The sequence below is a fragment of the Myxocyprinus asiaticus genome, chromosome 5, assembly GCF_019703515.2.
Source record: "Myxocyprinus asiaticus isolate MX2 ecotype Aquarium Trade chromosome 5, UBuf_Myxa_2, whole genome shotgun sequence".
NCBI classification, from domain to species: Eukaryota; Metazoa; Chordata; class Actinopteri; order Cypriniformes; family Catostomidae; genus Myxocyprinus; species Myxocyprinus asiaticus.
The window spans coordinates 3,267,668-3,288,933 of NC_059348.1; the positions used below are offsets into that span (position 1 = coordinate 3,267,668).

At 39.0% G+C, this 21,266-nt stretch overlaps 1 protein-coding gene across 6 annotated transcripts in view; it reads left to right on the forward strand.

Moving 5' to 3' along the window:
• ss18 (SS18 subunit of BAF chromatin remodeling complex) overlaps nucleotides 1-21,266 on the forward strand; it is a 47,345-nt gene that overhangs the window by 19,720 nt on the left and 6,359 nt on the right. For all 6 annotated transcript variants that reach the window (XM_051697764.1, XM_051697765.1, XM_051697768.1 and 3 more), the window contains 5 exons: nucleotides 3,166-3,242; nucleotides 4,719-4,803; nucleotides 8,872-8,998; nucleotides 9,119-9,343; nucleotides 17,554-17,718. In XM_051697764.1, the coding sequence (XP_051553724.1) occupies nucleotides 3,166-3,242; nucleotides 4,719-4,803; nucleotides 8,872-8,998; nucleotides 9,119-9,343; nucleotides 17,554-17,718 (679 nt within the window). The remainder of the gene's footprint in view (nucleotides 1-3,165; nucleotides 3,243-4,718; nucleotides 4,804-8,871; nucleotides 8,999-9,118; nucleotides 9,344-17,553; nucleotides 17,719-21,266) is intronic.

Consider the following 21,266-nt stretch of genomic DNA (forward strand, 5'->3'; position numbering starts at 1 on the left):
TCCTTTTTAAATCATAATGATAACAGAAATCACCCAAATGGCCCTGATCAAAAGTTTACATACCCTTGAATGTTTGGCCTTGTTACAGACACACAAGGTGACACACACAGGTTTAAATGGCAATTAAAGTTAATTTCCCACACCTGTGGCTTTTTAAATTGCAATTAGTGTCTGTGTATAAATAGTCAATGAGTTTGTTAGCTCTCATGTGGATGCACTGAGCAGGCTAGATATTGAGCCATGGGGAGCAGAAAAAAATGTCAAAAGACCTGCGTAACAAGGTAATGGAACTTTATAAAGATGGAAAAGGATATAAAAAGATATCCAAAGCCTTGAAAATGCCAGTCAGTACTGTTCAATCACTTATTAAGAAGTGGAAAATTCAGGGATCTCTTGATACCAAGCCAAGGTCAGGTAGACCAAGAAAGATTTCAGCCACAACTGCTTGAAGAATTGTTCGGGATACAAAGAAATACCCACAGGTAACCTCAGGAGAAATACAGGCTGCTCTGGAAAAAGACGGTGTGGTTGTTTCAAGGAGCACAATACTACGATACTTGAACAAAAATTAGCTGCATGGTTGAGTTGCCTGAAAGAAGCCTTTACTGCGCCAATGCCACAAAAAAGCCCGGTTACAATATGCCCGACAACACCTTGATTGACAACGCCTCACAACTTCTGGCACACTGTAATTTGGAGTTACGAGACCAAAATAGAGCTTTGTTTTGAGAGGGGTCAACAAGGCCTATAGTGAAAAGAATGCCATCCCCACTGTTAATTATGGTGGTGGCTCACTGATGTTTTAGGGGTGTGTGAGCTCTAAAGGCACGGGGAATCTTGTGACAATTGATGGCAAGATGATTGCAGCATGTTATCAGAAAATACTGGCAGACAATTTGCATTCTTCTGCACGAAAGCTGTGCATGGGACGCTCTTGGACTTTCCAGCATGACAATGACCCTAAGCACAAGGCCAAGTTGACCCTCCAGTGGTTACAGCAGAAAAAGTTGAAGGTTCTGGAGTGGCCATCACAGTCTCCTGACCTTAATATCATCGAGCCACTCTGGGGAGATCTCAAACGTGCGGTTCATGCAAGACGACCAAAGACTTTGCATGACCTGGAGGCATTTTGCCAAGACGAATGGGCAGCTATACCATCTGCAAGAATTTGGGGGCTCATAGACAACTATTACAAAAGACTGCACACTGTCATTGATGCTAAAAGGGGCAATACACAGTATTAAGAACTAAGGGTATGCAGACTTTGAACAGGGGTCATTGCCATGTTTTGTTTTATGATTGTGCCAACCTACAGTTGAATATGAATCCCATAAGAAATAAATGTGTTTTGCCTGCTCACTCATGTTTTCTTTAAAAATGGAACATATATTACCAATTCTCCAAGGGTATGCAAACTTTTGAGCACAAATGTAACAGTCTGTAATAATGAATATGCAAGATGTTGTAAGAACAACAAGATACAATGCAATTTTGTCTGACTTGACGAGTACTCGAGTAATTATTACTTTGCTTACACAAGTAGACAAAATGACCAAAATGCCTAATTCCTACTGAAAATCTTCCACTGTAACTCTAAATTTATTTGACCTCGTGTTTAATTTCAAACATTTCAAACGTAAAAATGCAATGCGAACAGCCACAAAATATATAGGAACCAGTGACGTTTGTTGTCATTGACCTGTCTTGAGATGTCATATTTGTACACTGGTGGCCAAAAGTTTGGAATAATTTACAGATTTTGATACTATGGAAAGAAATTGGTACTTTTATTCACCAAAGTGGCATTCAACTGATCACAATGTATAGTCGGGACATTAATAACGTGAAAAATTACTATTAAATGTTTTTTTGTTTTTGTTTTTTTTCAAAACTTCTTAAACTACTTCAGAGTTATCATCAAAAAATCCTCCACGTGCAGCAATGACAGCTTTGTAGATCCTTGGCATTCTAGCTGTCAGTTTGTCCAGATACTCAGTTGACATTTCACCTTACGCTTCCTGTAGCACTTGCCATAGATGTAGCTGTCTTGTCGGGCACCTTACAGTCTAGCTGATCCCACAAAAGTTCAATGGGGTTAAGATCCATAACACACTTTTCCAATTATCTGTTGTCCAATGTCTGTGTTGCTTTGCCCACTCTAACCTTTTCTGTTTGTTTTTCTGTTTCAAAAGTGGCTTTTTCTTTGCAATTCTTCCCATAAGGCTTGCACCCCTGAGTCATCTCTTTACTGTTGTACATGAATCTGGTGTTGAGCGGGTAGAATTCAATGAAACTGTCAGCTGAGGACATGTGAGGTGTCTATTTCACAAACTAGAAACTCTGATGTACTTAGTTGTATCTGGGCCTTCCACATCTCTTTCTGACCTTGTTAGAGCCAGTTGTCCTTTGTTTTTGAAGACTGTAGTGTACACCTTTGTATGAAATCTTCAGTTTTTTGGCAGTTTCAAGCATTGTATAGCCTTCATTTCTCCAAACAATGATTGACTGATGAGTTTCTAGAGAAAGCCGTTTCTTTTTTTGCCATTTTTGACCTAATATTGACCTTAAGACATGCCAGTCTATTGCATATAGTGGCAACACGAAAACAAACACAATGTTAAGCTTCATTTAATGAACCAAATAGCTTTCAGCTGTGTTTGATATAATGGCAAGTGAATTTCTAGTACCAAATTAGCAATTTGGCATGATTACTCAAGAATAAGGTGTCGGAGTGATGGCTGCTGGAAATGGGGCCTGTCTAGATTTGATCAAAAATGACTTTTTTGCAAATAGTGATGGTGCTGTTTTATACATCAGTAATGTCATGACTATACTTTGTGATCAGTTAATTGCCACTTTGGTGAATTAAAGTACCAATTTTCTTCCGAAACAGTAAAATCTGTACATTATTCCAAACTTTTGGCCACCAATCTGTGTGCAGAAGGGTTTTGTCCTTTTTGGAGCTTGCTGTCCCCATTTACTTTCATTGTATGGGAAAGGGTAGCTTTCTTTTTTTTAATTTTGTTTTTTTTTTTATAGTTAAACTATTCTTTTCTGTGTTCTCTGCATAATTATAAAAATTAATTTTACTCAGTTTCTATTTGTATTTCTTTGTTCACTATCTTTCTTTTAATAATATTTAATGTTGCAAAATTTTACCCGCAGTTACTGGATGAAAACAATCAGTTGATTCAGTGCATCATGGACTTTCAGAGTAAAGGAAAAACAGCTGAATGCTCACAGTAAGTTCATCCTCTGTATCTGTCATGAATGCACATCTTTGCTTTAATGAAAGTTTCTCAAGCGAGTCTTCTGTAAGACATGCCGCAGTGTTTCCCACAGGATTTTGTGAGACTGTGGTGGGTGGACCTTGGACATTCTAGGTGGGTTCGGGGCATGCTCCCCCGTAAGAAAAAAGTTAAATCAATCTGGTGCACTTTGAGAGCAAAATTAAGAGGCTAGATCTATGAAGAACTTTGTGCTCTTGTAAACAATTTTGTGCTCTAGTAGTAATTTAATCATATACACATTGGTTGTGTAGATATGAATGGGAAAAAAGTCACAACCACAAAGCATGGTATACGAGACGGAGTTTAACGCAGTTCACAAATGGTCAAAACACAAAATCGACTAGAGCATACATTTGAGCCAGGGCTCGACATTAAGCATTGCTTAAGCAAATTGGTCATTCACTTGTCCGAGTAAAAAAAGTTACTTGTCCGGAGAGAAAAAAGTATTATGTTACATGCTCAAGTAACTTACAGCTTTGACATATTTTTCTAAAATTATGACGATGCCCAACTTAATAGGGTACCTATGCAATCAACTCAATTCTCTGCACCAGAAATGTAAACTGCACTGGGTAGGGGAGGAGGCTATTGTCATATGATAATTATTTTATGTATGGTAGCCAAATAAAGAAAATCCTCCATCGCCATCATTTACAACAGGGATGCTCATAGTTCTTTGGAATGAGATCTTCTTTTTCATCATGTTATTGCAGCAAGTTCTATCATGTACAATAAAGGCTATACATTACCACAATACCAAATTTCAGTAGTCTGTAGTGAAATTTAACGATTCTCAATACCAGCTTCAAAACCACAACAAATAATAATAACACTAATATGTTAATTATGGAAGAAGGGTTTCAAGTTCTTAATTATTCAAGACTAGTAATAAAATAACAGTAAAAAACAGCAATGAATAGAAATGGATTAAAAATTTACTGGGAGTGAGAGATGCTTTGTCGAAGCAACGGTGCAAAACACAACGTTAGAGATCTTTTATGTTATTTTGAGAAGTGTAAAAATATTTTCGGTTCATTATGAAACTGTGTGGGACAAATTAGATTGGCAGGCCGCCACAGTCTAGATAATTAATGAGAAACACTGTGCCGCATTGTTTGCGTAAACTTGCACATATTACATAAATACATTATTATTCTATTGCCCCTTGCAGTGTACGCATTATGTGAATATAGTTGCTAATTTAATAATCAGGGATGCAAACTGTTCACCTCTGTGAAATTCACCCTTTTGAATCCAAAATTTGTCACTTTTGTGATTTTGTGTCAGTGGGGGAAGGGTCCTTTTAGCTATTTGTATCGTATCTTCTGACTAAAAAATAGTCAAATGAACGATCAGCATTTCTTCAAAATTGCTTTTAATATTCAGTCACTTACTCCTGATCAAGCTGTTGTCATTGCCCTTTGACAGCTACCAGCAAATGCTGCACAGAAATCTGGTGTATCTGGCCACAATAGCAGACTCGAATCAGAACATGCAGTCCCTGCTGCCTGCGGTGAGTGTTTATCCTCATTACATACAACAATGGATTCAGCTTAGGTTTTCTGCAGTGAGCAATATAAAGCAAAATGTAGTCATACTTGAGGCATGTATACATGGTTTATTCCATTCACTTCCATTCATATACACAAGAGAGCGGGAAAGCAAGCATATGTGAATTTTTCATCTTTCACTGTACGTCATAGATTAACCCCATGACTCAATAAAAAAGAATTCAAAATGGCAGTTGTAGTTAGTTACAAAATGTGGTTAGGCTTCTATTTTTCATAAATAATTTTCAGCAATATAAATCTTTTCATAAATAATTTTCATAAATTCAGCCAGACTACTTATGATATTCTGACAGTCTGACAGAGTTGGGACTGAATATCCGAAGGCAGACATGGCCAGTTTATTTACTAATATTAAACACAATTTGAACAGAACATATATTAGACTTTATTCATAATTTGTCTAAGTTTTGTAGGTCCAGACTTTAAACCCCCTCATGTACTTGCCCATGTATTTATAGTGAAATGCCATAAGCATAGTTAAGACCATGGATGGTTTCTCATTTCTGAGGTTTGGTCAATGTAGCTAGTCATTCTGAAAAACAAATGATAGAAATAAGGTGTTAATTAAATTTAAATTAAGTTTAGTTTATTAGATAAAACAAATTTACCATTTCTTGGTAAAACATGAAATGCAATCAAGTAATTTTGTTATATTAAATGTATTATGAAATAAACTTCGAGGCTGTGGATGACCGTGTATGTCAGTCACCAGCGAAGACCATTTTTGACCCAGGAAAAATCCTGACATACATTGCCAGCCTGCAGTATAACACAGCATAATTTATTATTTTTGTATCTCTGAAATAGCTGGTGGTGGCATATCCTGGAAGCACTGCTCATTCAAGTTTGATATTGTCCTCGTCCTAGTTACGTTGACAAATAATGACTATAATATTATGATAATATTGGGCTGGGCGATATGACTATATATATCGTGGCGACGATATGAAGTGTCAATCGACAGAGATTTTGCTATATCGTGCTATATCGCGATATGTAAATATCCATGTGCGCAGCACGACAGTATCTATCAGTGGGCACACTTTACGTGAAACAGAAACCAGGCTTGAGAGGGGAGTGAATTCGCCGGTTATTTGCGCACGCTGGTTTAATGCCAGATTCACTGCAGATCAGGTAACAGCACAAATGCGCCCACAAACTCGTGGCTGGTTCTTTGCAATTCTGATTTTGTGGGCCGTTTCTGAGCGCTCTACAGCGGAGGATGCAAAAGTCCACCGTGATCTGACTAACACACTCTGCCAGGACAGCGTCACTATAACATGCCAAGCAGTGGTGGAAAGTCCTGAAGTACTGTCCTGAAGAAATGATTCACTTGTGTACAAGTAGAAGTACTGAGAAATATTAAGACTCAAGTAAAAGAAAATAAGTAGGTTGCCGAAAAACTACTCATGTAATTACATGATTAAAATTATATATAGTATATACGCTTCCATTTTTGGAACACAAAGACATTTTTGTTCTTAAAAATTAAATAAAAATGATGCGTCCTTTCACCAAGGATGCATTTAATTGATCAAAAATACTGCCAAAATCATTAATTGCAAATTATTACGGTTTGAATTTTTTTTTTTAAGTGGTATTTATTCAATTTTTTCTTTACCCTTGATGGCAAACATATACTGAGTCAACTATTCCTTTCAAAAGCATTCTAAAGTGCTAATTTGGTACTCAAGAAATGTTTCTTATTTTTAGAAAATGGTTGTGCTACCATGCGGAAATCACAATACAGTGGGTTTTTTTCCCCATTTGCTGAGGTATTCAGTTCTTACAAGTTGATTTACACTTGTAAGTCATATTTTGGTTTGAAAAAAAGCAAAAAGACTATTGTTTTAGAGAGATGAGGGCTATTCCATGCATTACTGTTTTGAAAAAAGAATCTCTAACCAGGATAGAGAGGGAAGTGTACGGCCCAGTGCACAACAAAAAGACAAGTAAATCACAGTCTATAGTTTGAGAAACAGACTCCTCACAGGTCCTAAACTAGCAGCTTCTAAATGCCAGAGGACCTGCATTGTTGCAAGGGACAAACGGAAAATTAAGAATACAGCATTTATTGGGGGCCTGGGTAGCTCAGCGAGTATTGATGCTGACTACCATCCCTGGAGTTGCGAGTTCGAATCCAGGGTGTGCTGAGTGACTCCAGCCAGGTGTCCTAAGCAACCAAATTGGCCCGGTTGCTAGGGAGGGTAGAGTCACATGGGGTAACCACCTCGTTGTCATGATTAGTGGTTCTCGCTCTCAATGGGGCACGTGGTAAGTTGTGTGTGGATCACGGAGAGTAGCATGAGCCTTCACATGCTGGGAGTCTTCGCGGTGTCATGCACAACGAGCCACGTGATAAGATGCCCGGATTGACGGTCTCAGAAGAGGAGGCAACTGAGACTTGTCCTCTGCCATTGAGGTGAATAACTGCGCCACCACAAGGACCTACTAAGTAGTGGGAATTGGGTATTCCAAATTGGGAGAAAAGGGGATCAAAAAAGAAGAAAAAAAGAATACATTTATTTAAATAGAGCCATTTGTAACATTCTAAATGTCTCTAAATTGTCTCAAAACTACATAATGTGCATTGTGACTGAAACACATTCCTATTTCAGGTTTATTCTCATTCACGTATGTCCAAGTATTTTGACTATTAAGTTAACATACTGTACAAAACTAATATAATGCAATATCATAAAGGAGGAAATTTATCCTCTGTGATATTGCAGCAATTGTCCAGATATGGAATGAGATTAAGCAAACTTTTATCAACTCCATGCCCCATACTGCATATAAAATAAGGCAAAAATAAACATTTCACACAGTGTTTAGTGAGAGATATGATTGATTCAAACACTAAAAGTGGTTGTTCTATATATGTATTATTATATTACAGTTGAAATAATAAAGTCTTAATTAACATTATAGTTATTTAACATATTGAGAGATTATTATTATGATTAAGTAAATTGTAGCATTTGTTCATATTATGTTTTGTGATTTCTCATACCTTCTTTATATAATATCCATCCCTTCCACACATTTGGCCTCTAGCGAGTGAGGCTTTTCAGACAGATAAACAGCAGCACAGGTACTATTATTTATTCATATTTTAAAAAAAAGAACTAAACAAATTTGACAAATGTACTCAAGTACTGTAACGAGAGTAGTTGTAATTCATTACTTTCCACCTCTGATGCCAAGGTGTGCTTAACTACACCGCACATCTGTACGTCTCCATTATTTGATGAATTTTTGCTGATGTGATCAAAAGGTAAGTTAAGAAAATAAAGGGGAGCCTGTTATTAAGACCGGTGCGACATCTGGTTCACAAAATGTGACACAGATTAGAAAAATGTAATCTGCAAACTGTTGTGCGGTGATAATCACTTGTGGTAAAACAAACAATTTATTTTAACACCTTAAAATGAAGCACACTAATATATATTTTTTTATATAAATATATTTTAAAATTATTTTCTGCAAGACGTGTTATTTTTGTTGTGTATTTTTTACTAAAAAAGATCTTGAGTTTCTTGAGGAACATTTATAATAAAACTGGTCAACAACATAGACTGAAATGTGGCATAATGTGAAATTGAGTATTATGGTAAGGTTGATTTAAAACTGAGTGTTTATTTTATTTTTAACTTTGTCATTTTCTAAATAAGGAGAAAATTATATAAGAGGAAGTAGTTTTCATTTAAAAAGTATTAGATTACTAGATTTTCCAAAAAGAGGCATTACAATATGGTTATTTATTATGTTAACCATTTTCCAGAAAAATAATACTATATCACAATATATATCGTTATCGTGATATAAAATTACTTGTATCGTGATAAGATTTTGGTCATATCACCCACCCCTACGATAATATAATATTCAAGTTTACTGGGTTCCAAACAATAATAGTGAAGAATAGTTGGCTGAGACCCTATCACAAAGTGGACTAAAACAGGTTTATTATTGTTCTGAGAGTAAATCAGTGTCTTGTCTCTCTCTAGCCACCCACTCAGAACATACCCATGAATCAAAGCGGGGCTCCTTCACAGCAACCTCACGGTCACAGTATGCCCCCAGAGGGTCCACCGGCCCCACACATGCAGAACCAGATGAATGGGCAGATGCCTGGTAAAGACAGATCAAACCTCTCCTGTCCACTCACTGTCAAAATTCTCTGTTTGACTGAGATATACATGACATGTGAAGTTGTGTGTCACTGCAGCACTAATGACTGTGTGCTTTCTGTAGGTCCTAACCATATGTCCATACAGGGCCCCGGCCCCAATCAGACGCCGAGCATTCCCAGTGGCTCCATGAACATGCAGCCCAGCAGCCATGGCTCCATTGGGGTGTATAACCACACTGCACCCTCCTCACAGAGCTTGCCCTCACAGGGACAGATGAACATGAGTCAGGGGCAACCCATGGGCAGTTATGGCCCTCGACCCAACATGAACATGCAGCCTAATCAGGGTACTTTTCCTCTACTGTCACTAGCTATGTCAACATGCACTGATTTTCGTCATTCCGAATAAATTCAATTCGATTGTAGATTACGAATGTACGGTACTGTTTAAATGTCCCCTAAATTTTGCAGTGCGATTACAAATTGTTTATATATTTGAGCTGCACGATTCTGGAAAATTGAGAATCACGATTTTTTGGCTTAGAATAAAGATCATGATTCTGAAGGGAAAATGCTTATTTCAGTGATTTACAAAACCTGGACATAAGGGTATTAAACAAAGTAACATGTAATTTACTAGAGGTTCTGACAAAATGTTCTCTGCTTCAACCTATGCAAAAATGCAATAAAGTTGTAAATCAAATATATACATTTAAAATGTCATAAGTCCACAAGAGGGCACAACGAATACATTACAAACCAAACAGCACCTTGTTATTATTACAAAAAAATAAAATAATAAAATAATTTTGTTGAAAAAGTGCATGGAAAAAATAAATGAAACGATTTAGCCTGTTTCTCACTGCTAAGTAAAAGCAAAACGAGCAGAAAAAAGCTTCATTAACAGCTCTATGTTAACTTAGTTTTGCACTGGCAGGCAAAAATGCAATGAAATTTATCTTACAATAAAAAAAAATATATTAACTATTTAAATTAAAACAATGAGGCCTTCATTGTTTCTTGTAAATATTGCTTCAAGCTTTTAAAGGAATTATTCAAGAGCCAGTGATTAAATAGAGAACAGAGTAAACGGTGTTTTAAGTTTTTCAGCAACGGTAGCAATTAAACATGAAAAAAATATAATATAAAAACTTTAAAAAAGTAATTTAATGAGAGAGTCGTGTGGTGCCATGCGAGGTTCGGACGTGTGAACGGCGAGCTCTGCACACTTTGCTAGTTTTAATACTTTTTGTGTCAAACCGGTGAGATTCGATACACCCTGATTTTTAACTGTTCTAGGAAGACACTATGTCAAAGAATTAAAAATCCTCGGGCTCTGGAGACATTAAAAGACACTTACGTGCTCAAGCTGAAGCCCCTGAGCAGCAGGCAGCAAGCCCAGGAGTCAATTTGGCCAGTGAGGTGAAGGAAATTTAGCAACAGTTGATGAACATCGGCAATGCTGACGAAGGTTGTTGCTGACTTGGAGGATCTTGCTGCAATACGTCGATCAATCACTGCCATAGAGACGAAATTCACTGAGATGGTTACAAGAGTGGTGGATGTTGAGAAACGGACCAATTATCTGGAGTCATCGGAGAGGGAATTAGCTGCTAATCCGCTAGCGACCAAGGTGGACCTGGAGCGCATCTGGAAAAAGTTGGAAGATATGGAGAATAGCCGGCGGAATAACGTCCGGATTGTTGGAATTCCTGAGGGAGCAGAGGGTCAGAATATGTTGGAACTTTTAGGCGGGCTCTTTCTGAATCTGCTTGACGTAACAGGCCATAAGCTTGAAATCGAGCGAGTTGTCGCGGGGGCTCTCGTAGGCGTACATGGACTGTTTGAGTTTAGAGAAATGGACGCCGGTTGGCGCTCTCATGCACGGGGTTAATGCGCACGTTTTTCTTTTTTCTGTTTGTTTGGTTCTGGGGGAAGTTCGGGGTTTGATTGTTGCACTAATGGTGGAATGTGGTCTTTATAAAATTTTATTTGATGCACAATCTATTTTTTCTAATATGTCAAAATGTCAAATGTTAATATGAGTGGATTGTCTCTCTCCACATGGAATGTGAATGGGTTGGGGCACCCCATAAAAAGAAGGAAGGTTATTTCTCTTAAGTGTAAGAAATGTGATATAGCGTTTCTTCAAGAAACGCATCTTTACCTGCAGGAAGCTGAAATTTTCTTTCTTTAGTGCAGGCTCAAGTAAGAGCAGGGTAGTCATTACACTGATAAGTAAGCATCTACAATTCAAATGTCTCAAACAGATTAAAGATAAATTAGGAAGAGTCATTATTGTTTTATCAGAAATTCAGGGGCAAAGGTTGATTTTGGCTAATATTTACGCACCTAATGCTGATGATCAGGGCTTTTTTATAGATCTTGAAGGGATGTTGCAAGCCACTGGCACCTCTCATGATACACTATATTGCCAAAAGTATTCGCTCACCCATCCAAATAATTGAATTCAGGTGTTCCAATCACTTCCATGGCCACAGGTGTATTAAATGAAGCACCTAGGCATGCAGACTGCTTCTACAAACATTTGTGAAAGAATGGGCCGCTCTCAGGAGCTCAGTGAATTCCAGCATGGTACTGTGATAGGATAACACCTGTGCAACAAGTCCAGTCGTGAAATTTCCTTGCTACTAAATATTCCACAGTCAACTGTCAGTGGTATTATAACAAACTGGAAGCGATTGAGAATGACAGCAACTCAGCCACGAAGTGGTAGGCCACGTAAAATGACAGAGCGGGGTCAGCGGATGCTGAGGCGCATAGTGCGCAGATGTCGCCTTTCTGCAGAGTCAATCGCTATAGACCTCCAAAGTTCATGTGGCCTTCAGATTAGCTCAAGAACAGTGCGTAGAGAGCTTCATGGAATGGGTTTCCATGGCCGAGCAGCTGCATCCAAGCCATACATCACCAAGTGCAATGCAAAGCGTCGGATGCAGTGGTGTAAAGCATGCCGCCACTGGACTCTAGAGCAGTGGAGACGCGTTCTCTGGAGTGACGAATCGCGCTTCTCCATCTGGCAATCTGATGGACGAGTCTGGGTTTGGCGGTTGCCAGGAGAACGGTACTTGTCTGACAGCATTGTGCCAACTGTGAAGTTTGGTGGAGGGGGGATTATGGTGTGGGGTTGTTTTTCAGGAGCTGGGCTTGGCCCCTTATTATTCCAGTGAAAGGAACTCTGAATGCTTCAGCATACCAAGAGATTTTGGACAATTCCATGCTCCCAACTTTGTGGGAACAGTTTGGGGATGGCCCCTTTCTGTTCCAACATGACTGCGCACCAGTGCACAAAGCAAGGTCCATAAAGACATGGATGAGTGAGTTTGGTGTGGAAGAACTTGACTGGCCTGCACAGAGTCCTGACCTCAACCCGATAGAGCACCTTTGGGATGAATTAGAGCGAAGACTGCGAGCCAGGCCTTCTCGTCCAACATCAGTGTCTGACCTCACAAATGCGCTTCTGGAAGAATGGTCAAAAATTCCCATAAACACACTCCTAAACCTTGTGGAAAGCCTTCCCAGAAGAGTTGAAGCTGTTATAGCTGCAAAGGGTGGGCCGACGTCATATTAAACCCTATGGATTAAGAATGGGATGTCACTTAAGTTCATATGCGTCTAAAGGCAGATGAGCGAATACTTTTGGCAATATAGTGTATATTATTGGGAGGAGACTTTAATCTTTTGATGGACTCTATCCTTGATCAGAGTGAAGCAAAAGTGTGTAAGCCCCCTGAGCAACATTGACGTTTCACAGGATGTGTAAAAATCTTGGTTTTACAGATATTTAGAGACTTTTGAACCCATCTGGTAGGGACTATACATTCTTTTCATCAGTCCATAAGATTTATTCTAGAATAGATATTTTTTTTTTATATCTAAGTCCCTCATTTCATCTGTTGTTGATTGCTCAGTTGGAAACATCTTAATCTCAGATCACACCCTGGTGAGTTTAGAGATGTTGCCACATGGATGGATACTCAAGATGGCACCGAGTATGGCTGCTGCGTTGCGAGCTCTGACACAACTGTGGTTTTTTGTTTGTTTTGTTTACAATTCTTATGTTTTTTTTGTCTTGGGTGTTGTCTGCCTTATTGTCTACGACAGACAAACACTTTTGGACATTGGTTCTGCAATTACACACCGTAAACCGGACTTCAAATTCCTCAGTGCCAACCCGCTGTTTACAAACACGCCAGCGGAGCCCTTTGTCTGGGCAGCCTGGCCACGGAAACACATAAAAGAAAAGGGGAAACAGAGCCGGCGTTCTCATCAGAGTAAGACGTCGCGCAAATCGACCCCCGCTACCCAGTATTCTACTGGCAAATGTTCAGTCTCTGGACAACAAGCTTTGCGAGCTGAGAGCGCGGATCTCTTTCCAATGAGAGACGAGGGACTGCTGCATTATCTGCCTAACAGAAACTTGGATGTCTGCGGAGATTCCAGACTCAGCCATCGAACCCATGGGGTTCTCCGTGCACCGAGCGGACAGAGCGAAAGACCTCTCAACAAATCCTGGTTTGATCAGAGGAACATACATTCTGTCAAGTCTTTCTGCTCTCCTGATCTGGAATTTCTCATGCTTCTGTGTCGACCATTCTGGCTACCGAGGGAATTCACAACGGTCATTATCACAGCTGTGTACATCCCGCCACAAGCCGACACAGACCGGGCACTCAAGGAACTGTATGGGATTATAAGCAAGCAGGAAACCGTGCACCCTGAGGCCGCATTCATTGTGACCGGGGACTTTAACAAAGCCAATCTCAAATCAATCGCACCAAAATACCACCAAAACATCAGTTTTAACACACAAGGGGACCAGGTTTTGGACCATTGCTACTCTCCCTTCCGGGATGGCTACAAATCCCTCCCCCGCCCACCATTTGGCAAATCGGACCACTCTTCCATTCTGCTTCTGCCTGCTTACAGGCAAAAACTGAAACAGGAAGCACCCACCCTCAGAACGATCCAGTGCTGGTCGGACCAGTCAGACTCTACGCTACAAGACTGTTTTGATCACGCGGACTGGGAGATGTTCCGGTCCGCCTCTGATGACGACATAGATCTTTACGCTGATAGCGTTACGTATTTCATCAGAAAGTGTGTAGAGGATGTTGTTCCATCCAAAACAGTATGGATCTAACCAAACCAGAAACCAGATGTTCGCATGGCACTTAATGTGCGGACCTCCGCTTTTAATTCCGGGAACGCGGAGGAGCATAAACAAGCCAGTTATGCCCTCCGATAAACTATCAGAGCAGCAAAACACCAGTACAGGAACAAGATTGAAGGACAGTTTAACACCACCAACTCTAGAAGCATGTGGCAGGGAATTAATATCATCACGGACTTTAAAGGGAATAAAAACTCCGCCTTGAACACCGCTGCCTCTCTCCCGGATGAGCTAAATACTTTTTATGCACATTTCGAGGGAAATAACACCGCCCTCGCGGTGAGAGCTCTCACGGCCGAAGCTACAGAGTTCACTCTCCGTCTCTGTAGCGGATGTAACCCGATCCTTCCGACGGGTGAAGATCCGTAAAGCCGCGGGTCCAGACGGCATTCCGGGCCACGTCATCAGAGCATGCGCGAACCAACTGGCTGGTGTTTTTACAGACATTTTCAACCTTTCCCTCTCTTTGTCTATAGTCCCCACACGCTTTAAAACATCCACCATTGTGCCTGTACAAAAGCAATCCAAAATCACTTGCTTAAATGACTGGCGTCCTGTTGCTCTGACCCCCATCATCAGCAAATTCTTTGAGAGACTAATCAGAGATTACATCTGCTCTGTACTGCCTCCATCACTAGACCCATTGCAGTTTGCTTACCGCAACAACCGCTCCACTGATGATGCCATTGCATCTACAATAAACACTGCTCTCTCCCACCTGGAAAAAAGGAACACTTATGTGAGAATGCTGTTTGTAGACTACAGCTCAGCATTCAACACCATAGTGCCCTCCAAGCTTGATGAGAAACTCCGGGCACATATTTATATTGTTTATTACATATAGGCTACATTAATACTGATTTGATTAAGTAAGAATGCCTAAATGCCTATAACAGACAGCATGCAGCTTATATACATTTAGACATCGCACAGATCTAACATTTTGAAGAATTTGTCCTGTCTGCTTATACGTTAAGGGCTGTGTTTGCTTAAATATCTTATCAAGACAGCGCAGATTGAATCCCATCTGTTTATATCTCGTAATTCACTAACAGCTCTGTTTACATTAATATCGCCTGAAAATGGATTTAAAACAGCGCAGAGTCTCGTGCAGGAGCACTGCATTCATCACGAGACACAAGCGCACGGACATACACACTCATGCTAGCATTGGAAAGCGGCCGAATGTGATCAAACGGCGCACCGGTAGCGAATTTTGTCAGATCTTGGTATTGCTGATATTTTCTTTTTTTTTAGCATTGGTGGCTATTAAAATACTGAACTGAGCAGAGGTTCCATCACACTAGCTAATTATGGCTACACCCTACATTTGTAAAGCACTGTGCTGGACACTGTGCTGCGCACGTGCAGGAGCGCTGTGTTTTGTAGATGACATATAAAGTTGAAAAGATTATATAAAAATGCGTCTTGAAGTGAATTTCGAATTTAAATTTGACCAACTTACAAAGGCATGCCAGGGGAACATTAATATATATCGGCCAATATTCTGACTTTTTTGTAATTATCAGCATTATTTGGCCGATTATTTTTTTAACATTTTATTTATTTTTCTTGAGGGTGCCGCAAATTGCCTGCTTGCCTGTGAAGTATCTGAGACATGTAAACGACGGTTACTTGCCATCGTGTTACTACAATAATAGACCGGTGTCATGGTGTCATTGGAACAGTCTGCATATAACATCCACGTCTTCCTCTGAATGATAAAATGATAAAAGGCAAATATCAATAAAATATGCAGATATCTCGTTTAAAAAGATGTCATTTGCATATTCTGTCAGCCAGAATCAAAAACTTCAGGACCAGGATCAAAAGTTCCTCATTCACAAATCATGACGGTTTGTATGTTACAATCCAAGTAGGCGATCCAGGCCATTTAAACTGTCAGGAGATTGTTCCTCCAGCTGGATCTGCATGAGCGCGTGAGTGCAACTTGAAGGCTGCATCCGAAACCAGGAAAATGCTGCCTCCACAGGCTGTATACGGAGGTATGATGAAAATATGGTGCTTTTCAAACTGTTCGGAGACCAGTTCCTTAAGAGTTCCATTCATTCATAACAGATGTCAGTTAAGCCATTAACTGATTAGGCGGCAAGGTAGCAAGTCAGCTGCCTATGTTTTCAGATGCAGCCCAAGGTAAAAGCACTTCACATATGCTATAAGTAAATGTCTTATCCACTATGCACTGTATTGGTTTGATTCTGTATTTTTTGAGTAAATGCGATTGCTATCGTGGACATGCCATTCGTGGTTGCTGGACTACTGTGTGTACTGTTATTTCCTTTTTCCTAATATATTAACGATTTCTTCATGTGAAAATAAATTATTAAAATTTGATGACTAAACAGAAATCTGAAGAAACTGCTATCTACCATTTAAAATACAATATAACTTTTTAGTTTTGTGTGAAATTGAGTAAATATAGTGCTTAAGAGTTTATTTTTTATTTTTTTTAGCAATTTTATGTTTGTTATTGACAAACAATGATCCTAATCTGTCACGTAGTATTTAATGTCACTACGGCAAAGTAGATATGCTGTAGAAATGATGGTTACGACATCAGGAAGTGATGTCCCCATACCCTTAATAATAAGTGTTGGCATTGCTTTGCACTGTGCATGAGCGTAAGGTTCTTTAGAATACGATTGAGAAAGTAGTTGGATTCAAACCTTCACATGGCAAATATTCTTCTGTAAACTGATTATTTCTACACCACCCCTTTCGATCGGATGTAAATTTCATTCGGATCAAGCTCAATCGGGTATTTTTTCCAGATTGAGGTGTTTACATGAAGGCTTTTCAATCTGAAAAAATACATTAAAGGATTGCTAAACCCTGTACAGGGGTGTCACATGTTACACACAATTGAAAATGATATTGCAGAGTATTGTTAATATTAAGAAGTAAGTAGTATTTTTTTCCTGAGCTATTTGGTTAAAAACCTGTTAAAAATATGCCATTAATATATTAACTCATTTAGTTGTAATTGGTAGAAAGGATGTGTCTATAGATTCACTGCACTACAGAAACACGAGAGCACAAAATTGCAGGGAGGTCAAAATTGTGTGGGAACACAAAACTATTTCAGAAAAGAAATTCCCTGTCCTCTTAGGGGCTCCATAGTTTCAAAGCAATCCTGTTTTTGCTTTTTTGTTTTTCTGCTCTGTGTTGTTGTGCTTGGCCCTTTCCTGATGCTTTCACCTCTTCCCACCTTTCCACAGTTTTCCATGCCCATTTCTTGAGACTTTTTCAAAGGTGTAAACGACAGGTTCTAAAATCACGGTTTCATAAAGTCCAGTTACGTGTTTATTTGCTCACTTTGTGTTTGTGCTTATGTTGTTTCATAAGGGCCCATAATGCACCAGCAAGCTCCGTCTCAGCAGTACAACATGCCTCCTGCAAGCGGCAGTGGGCAGCATTACCAGGGTCAGCAGAACCCCATGGGCATGATGGGTCAGGGCAATCATGTGATGGGCCAGAGACCAATGCCGCCCTACAGACCACCACATCAAGGTACGTTAGCAATCGCTGTGTCTGTCATAGTGTCTGCTCTGTGCTGTCTTTTTTTATTTTGTTCTTTTCCTGCTTTAGGTTTGAAAATCATATGAGGTCTTTTTTAGTCAGTTCTCAGGCCTGTACCATGAAGCTAGTTGACCAAACTCTGCTTTTCAACTCGAAAGCAATCCTGTAAACTTAACAAATCCAGTCCAGTTAAATAGCACCACGATGCTCAATACAAGCCTTCTATGTCATTTCTGAGTTTGATCCTGAGTTTAATTGTATTTTGCAAGACCATGGACATGATGAGTTATGAGTCGTGGTGTGATTTACTGCTGAAGACAGAAAATTGTAAACACATTTACATAGCATAAGAGATAACTATGAAATTGTGAAGAATGAAAACATGTACACAGTACAAGGGATCACTGTAAAATTTAAGATTTTAAAGACATTTGCACTGCAAGAAGAAATGGCACTATTGCTGTGAGAGCTCGAGAGGACTGCTGGAAAAAATTCTGTATGGACTTTAAAATAAAAATAGCTGATCAATGCGAAAGTGAAATATAGGTCCACAAGAAGAACATGCAAGCTTATTGATTTAATTGATTTAAATCTTTGTTTAAAATATAAAAGCTTGATAAAGTGTTATATTATAAAAAATATACTATTAAGTAATTAAAATGTGAACACTTGGAATATGAGAGGAAATGATGCAGAAATAAGATTTTGCTCTTTCTCTCTTGCGGCATGACAAGTAATAAAGACATACAGGTGCATCTCAATAAATTAGAATGTCGTGGAAAAGTTCATTTATTTCAGTAATTCAACTCAAATTGTGAAACTCGTGTATTAAATAAATTCAATGCACACAGACTTAAGTAGTTTAAGTCTTTGGTTCTTTTAATTGTGATGATTTTGGCTCACATTTAACAAAAACCCATCTCAAAAAATTAGAATATGGTGACATGCCAATCAGCTAATCAACTCAAAACACCTGCAAAGGTTTCCTGAGCCTTCAAAATGGTCTCTCAGTTTGGTTCACTAGGCTACACAATCATGGGGAAGACTGCTGATCTGACAGTTGTCCAGAAGACAATCATTGACACCCTTCACAAGGAGGGTAAGCCACAAACTTTCATTGCCAAAGAAGCTGGCTGTTCACAGAGTGCTGTATCCAAGCATGTTAACAGAAAGTTGAGTGGAAGGAAAAAGTGTGGAAGAAAAAGATGCACAACCAACCAAGAGAACAGCAGCTTTATGAGGATTGTCAAGCAAAATCGATTCAAGAATTTGGGTGAACTTCACAAGGAATGGACTGAGGCTGGGGTCAAGGCATCAAGAGCCACCACACACAGACATGTCAAGGAATTTGGCTACAGTTGTCGTATTCCTCTTGTTAAGCCACTCCTGAACCACAGACAACGTCAGAGGCATCTTACCTGGGCTAAGGAGAAGAAGAACTGGACTGTTGCCCAGTGTTCCAAAGTCCTCTTTTCAGATGAGAGCAAGTTTTGTATTTCATTTGGAAACCAAGGTCCTAGAGTCTGGAGGAAGGGTGGAGAAGCTCATAGCCCAAGTTGCTTGAAGTCCAGTGTTAAGTTTCCACAGTCTGTGATGATTTGAGGTGCAATGTCTTCTGCTGGTGTTGGTCCATTGTGTTTTTTGAAAACCAAAGTCACTGCACCCGTTTACCAAGAAATTTTGGAGCACTTCATGCTTCCTTCTGCTGACCAGCTTTTTAAAGATGCTGATTTCATTTTCCAGCAGGATTTGGCACCTGCCCACACTGCCAAAAGCACCAAAAGTTGGTTAAATGACCATGGTGTTGGTGTGCTTGACTGGCCAGCAAACTCACCAGACCTGAACCCCATAGAGAATCTATGGGGTATTGTCAAGAGGAAAATGAGAAACAAGAGACCAAAAAATGCAGATGAGCTGAAGGCCACTGTCAAAGAAACCTGGGCTTCCATACCACCTCAGCAGTGCCACAAACCGATCACCTCCATGCCACGGCGAATTGAGGCAGTAATTAAAGCAAAAGGAGCCCCTACCAAGTATTGAGTACATATACAGTAAATGAACATGCTTTCCAGAAGGCCAACAATTCACTAAAAATGTTTTTTTTATTGGTCTTATGATGTATTCTAATTTTTTGAGATAGTGAATTGGTGGGTTTTTGTTAAATGTGAGCCAAAATCATCACAATTAAAAGAACCAAAGACTTAAACTACTTCAGTCTGTGTGCATTGAATTTATTTAATACACGACTTTCACAATTTGAGTTGAATTACTGAAATAAATGAACTTTTCCACGACATTCTAATTTATTGAGATGCACCTGTATTTGGTGCACCAATGTTTAACTCCAACTTCAAGTGAAGTACTGTAGGATCATGGGATGGGCACGAGTACCCTAAAGTGACCGTAATTATCGATCATGAAAACGCAAGATGTGACTTTTCGAAATCTAGTGACAACTATACCCAAATATGTCAAAGAGGGACCTTATTTTTAATTTCGAGATTGATTACGTTGGGATTTTCAGCAATACCTTGATTGTCAACAGACGTCTCATAGCAACCAAAGTGATAAATGCTGCTGCAATGCTAGCATTTGTTGTACGGGTTTATGATAATCAAAAGAGAGTATAAGGGCATTTTTTTACAACTAGTTTGTTTGAGCACTCCAAGCGCTCTCAGAGCAGTATAACGTGTATATGTGAACAAAATAAATGATCTCAGACCTCCCTAAAAGGACCCAAAAGCCAACTTCAGGAGGTGGTCTGCGTATGGTTCGTTTGTGGGTCCTTTTGTGGTTCGATTTGATTTGTCCGATGTAGGGCTGAAACTAACGATTATTTTGATAATCGACTAATCTAACGATTATTAGAACTATTATTCGACTATTCGGGCGATTATTGCAACGATTAATCATTAGCTCGAAACCGAGCTTGTGCCCCGACTTAAAAGGTTGTATTAAACGTGCTTGCTAACAATAAAGAGGACAAAATCATCTTTTAAAAATACCTCTAAATGACATTCACTGAATTAAAGGGAAAAAATACTTTTATTATGTTTAATTCAGTAAAGATTTCACTACAAAAAATCCTATTGTTATCAAGTGTATTTGACTTTTTTTCCATTTAAAATTGTCTAAAAATCCTTAAAACAAGATACATTTACTTGAGAAGTAACATATAAGATATTTAGACTTGCTTTAAGAGAATGTATCTTAAATATAAATGTATTTTGTATATACGTGTATTTTTTAACTTGGTTATACCTCTGCGAGTGCAGTAAAGACAAAATACACTTATATTCAAGATCTATTCTCTAAAAGCAAGTCTAAACATCTTATATGCTGCTTCTCAGGTGAATGCATCTTTTTTAAAGGATTTTTAGATATTTTAAAATATTTGTATTTTTAATATTATATTCAACATTCTCAGATAATAAAAAAAATTCTTCTGCAGTATAGCTGTTAAAGTAAATGTACGTTGTTTTAAAGGAGTTTTAGATATTTATATTGGAAAACAAGCCAAAACAAAAACAAATAAAAAA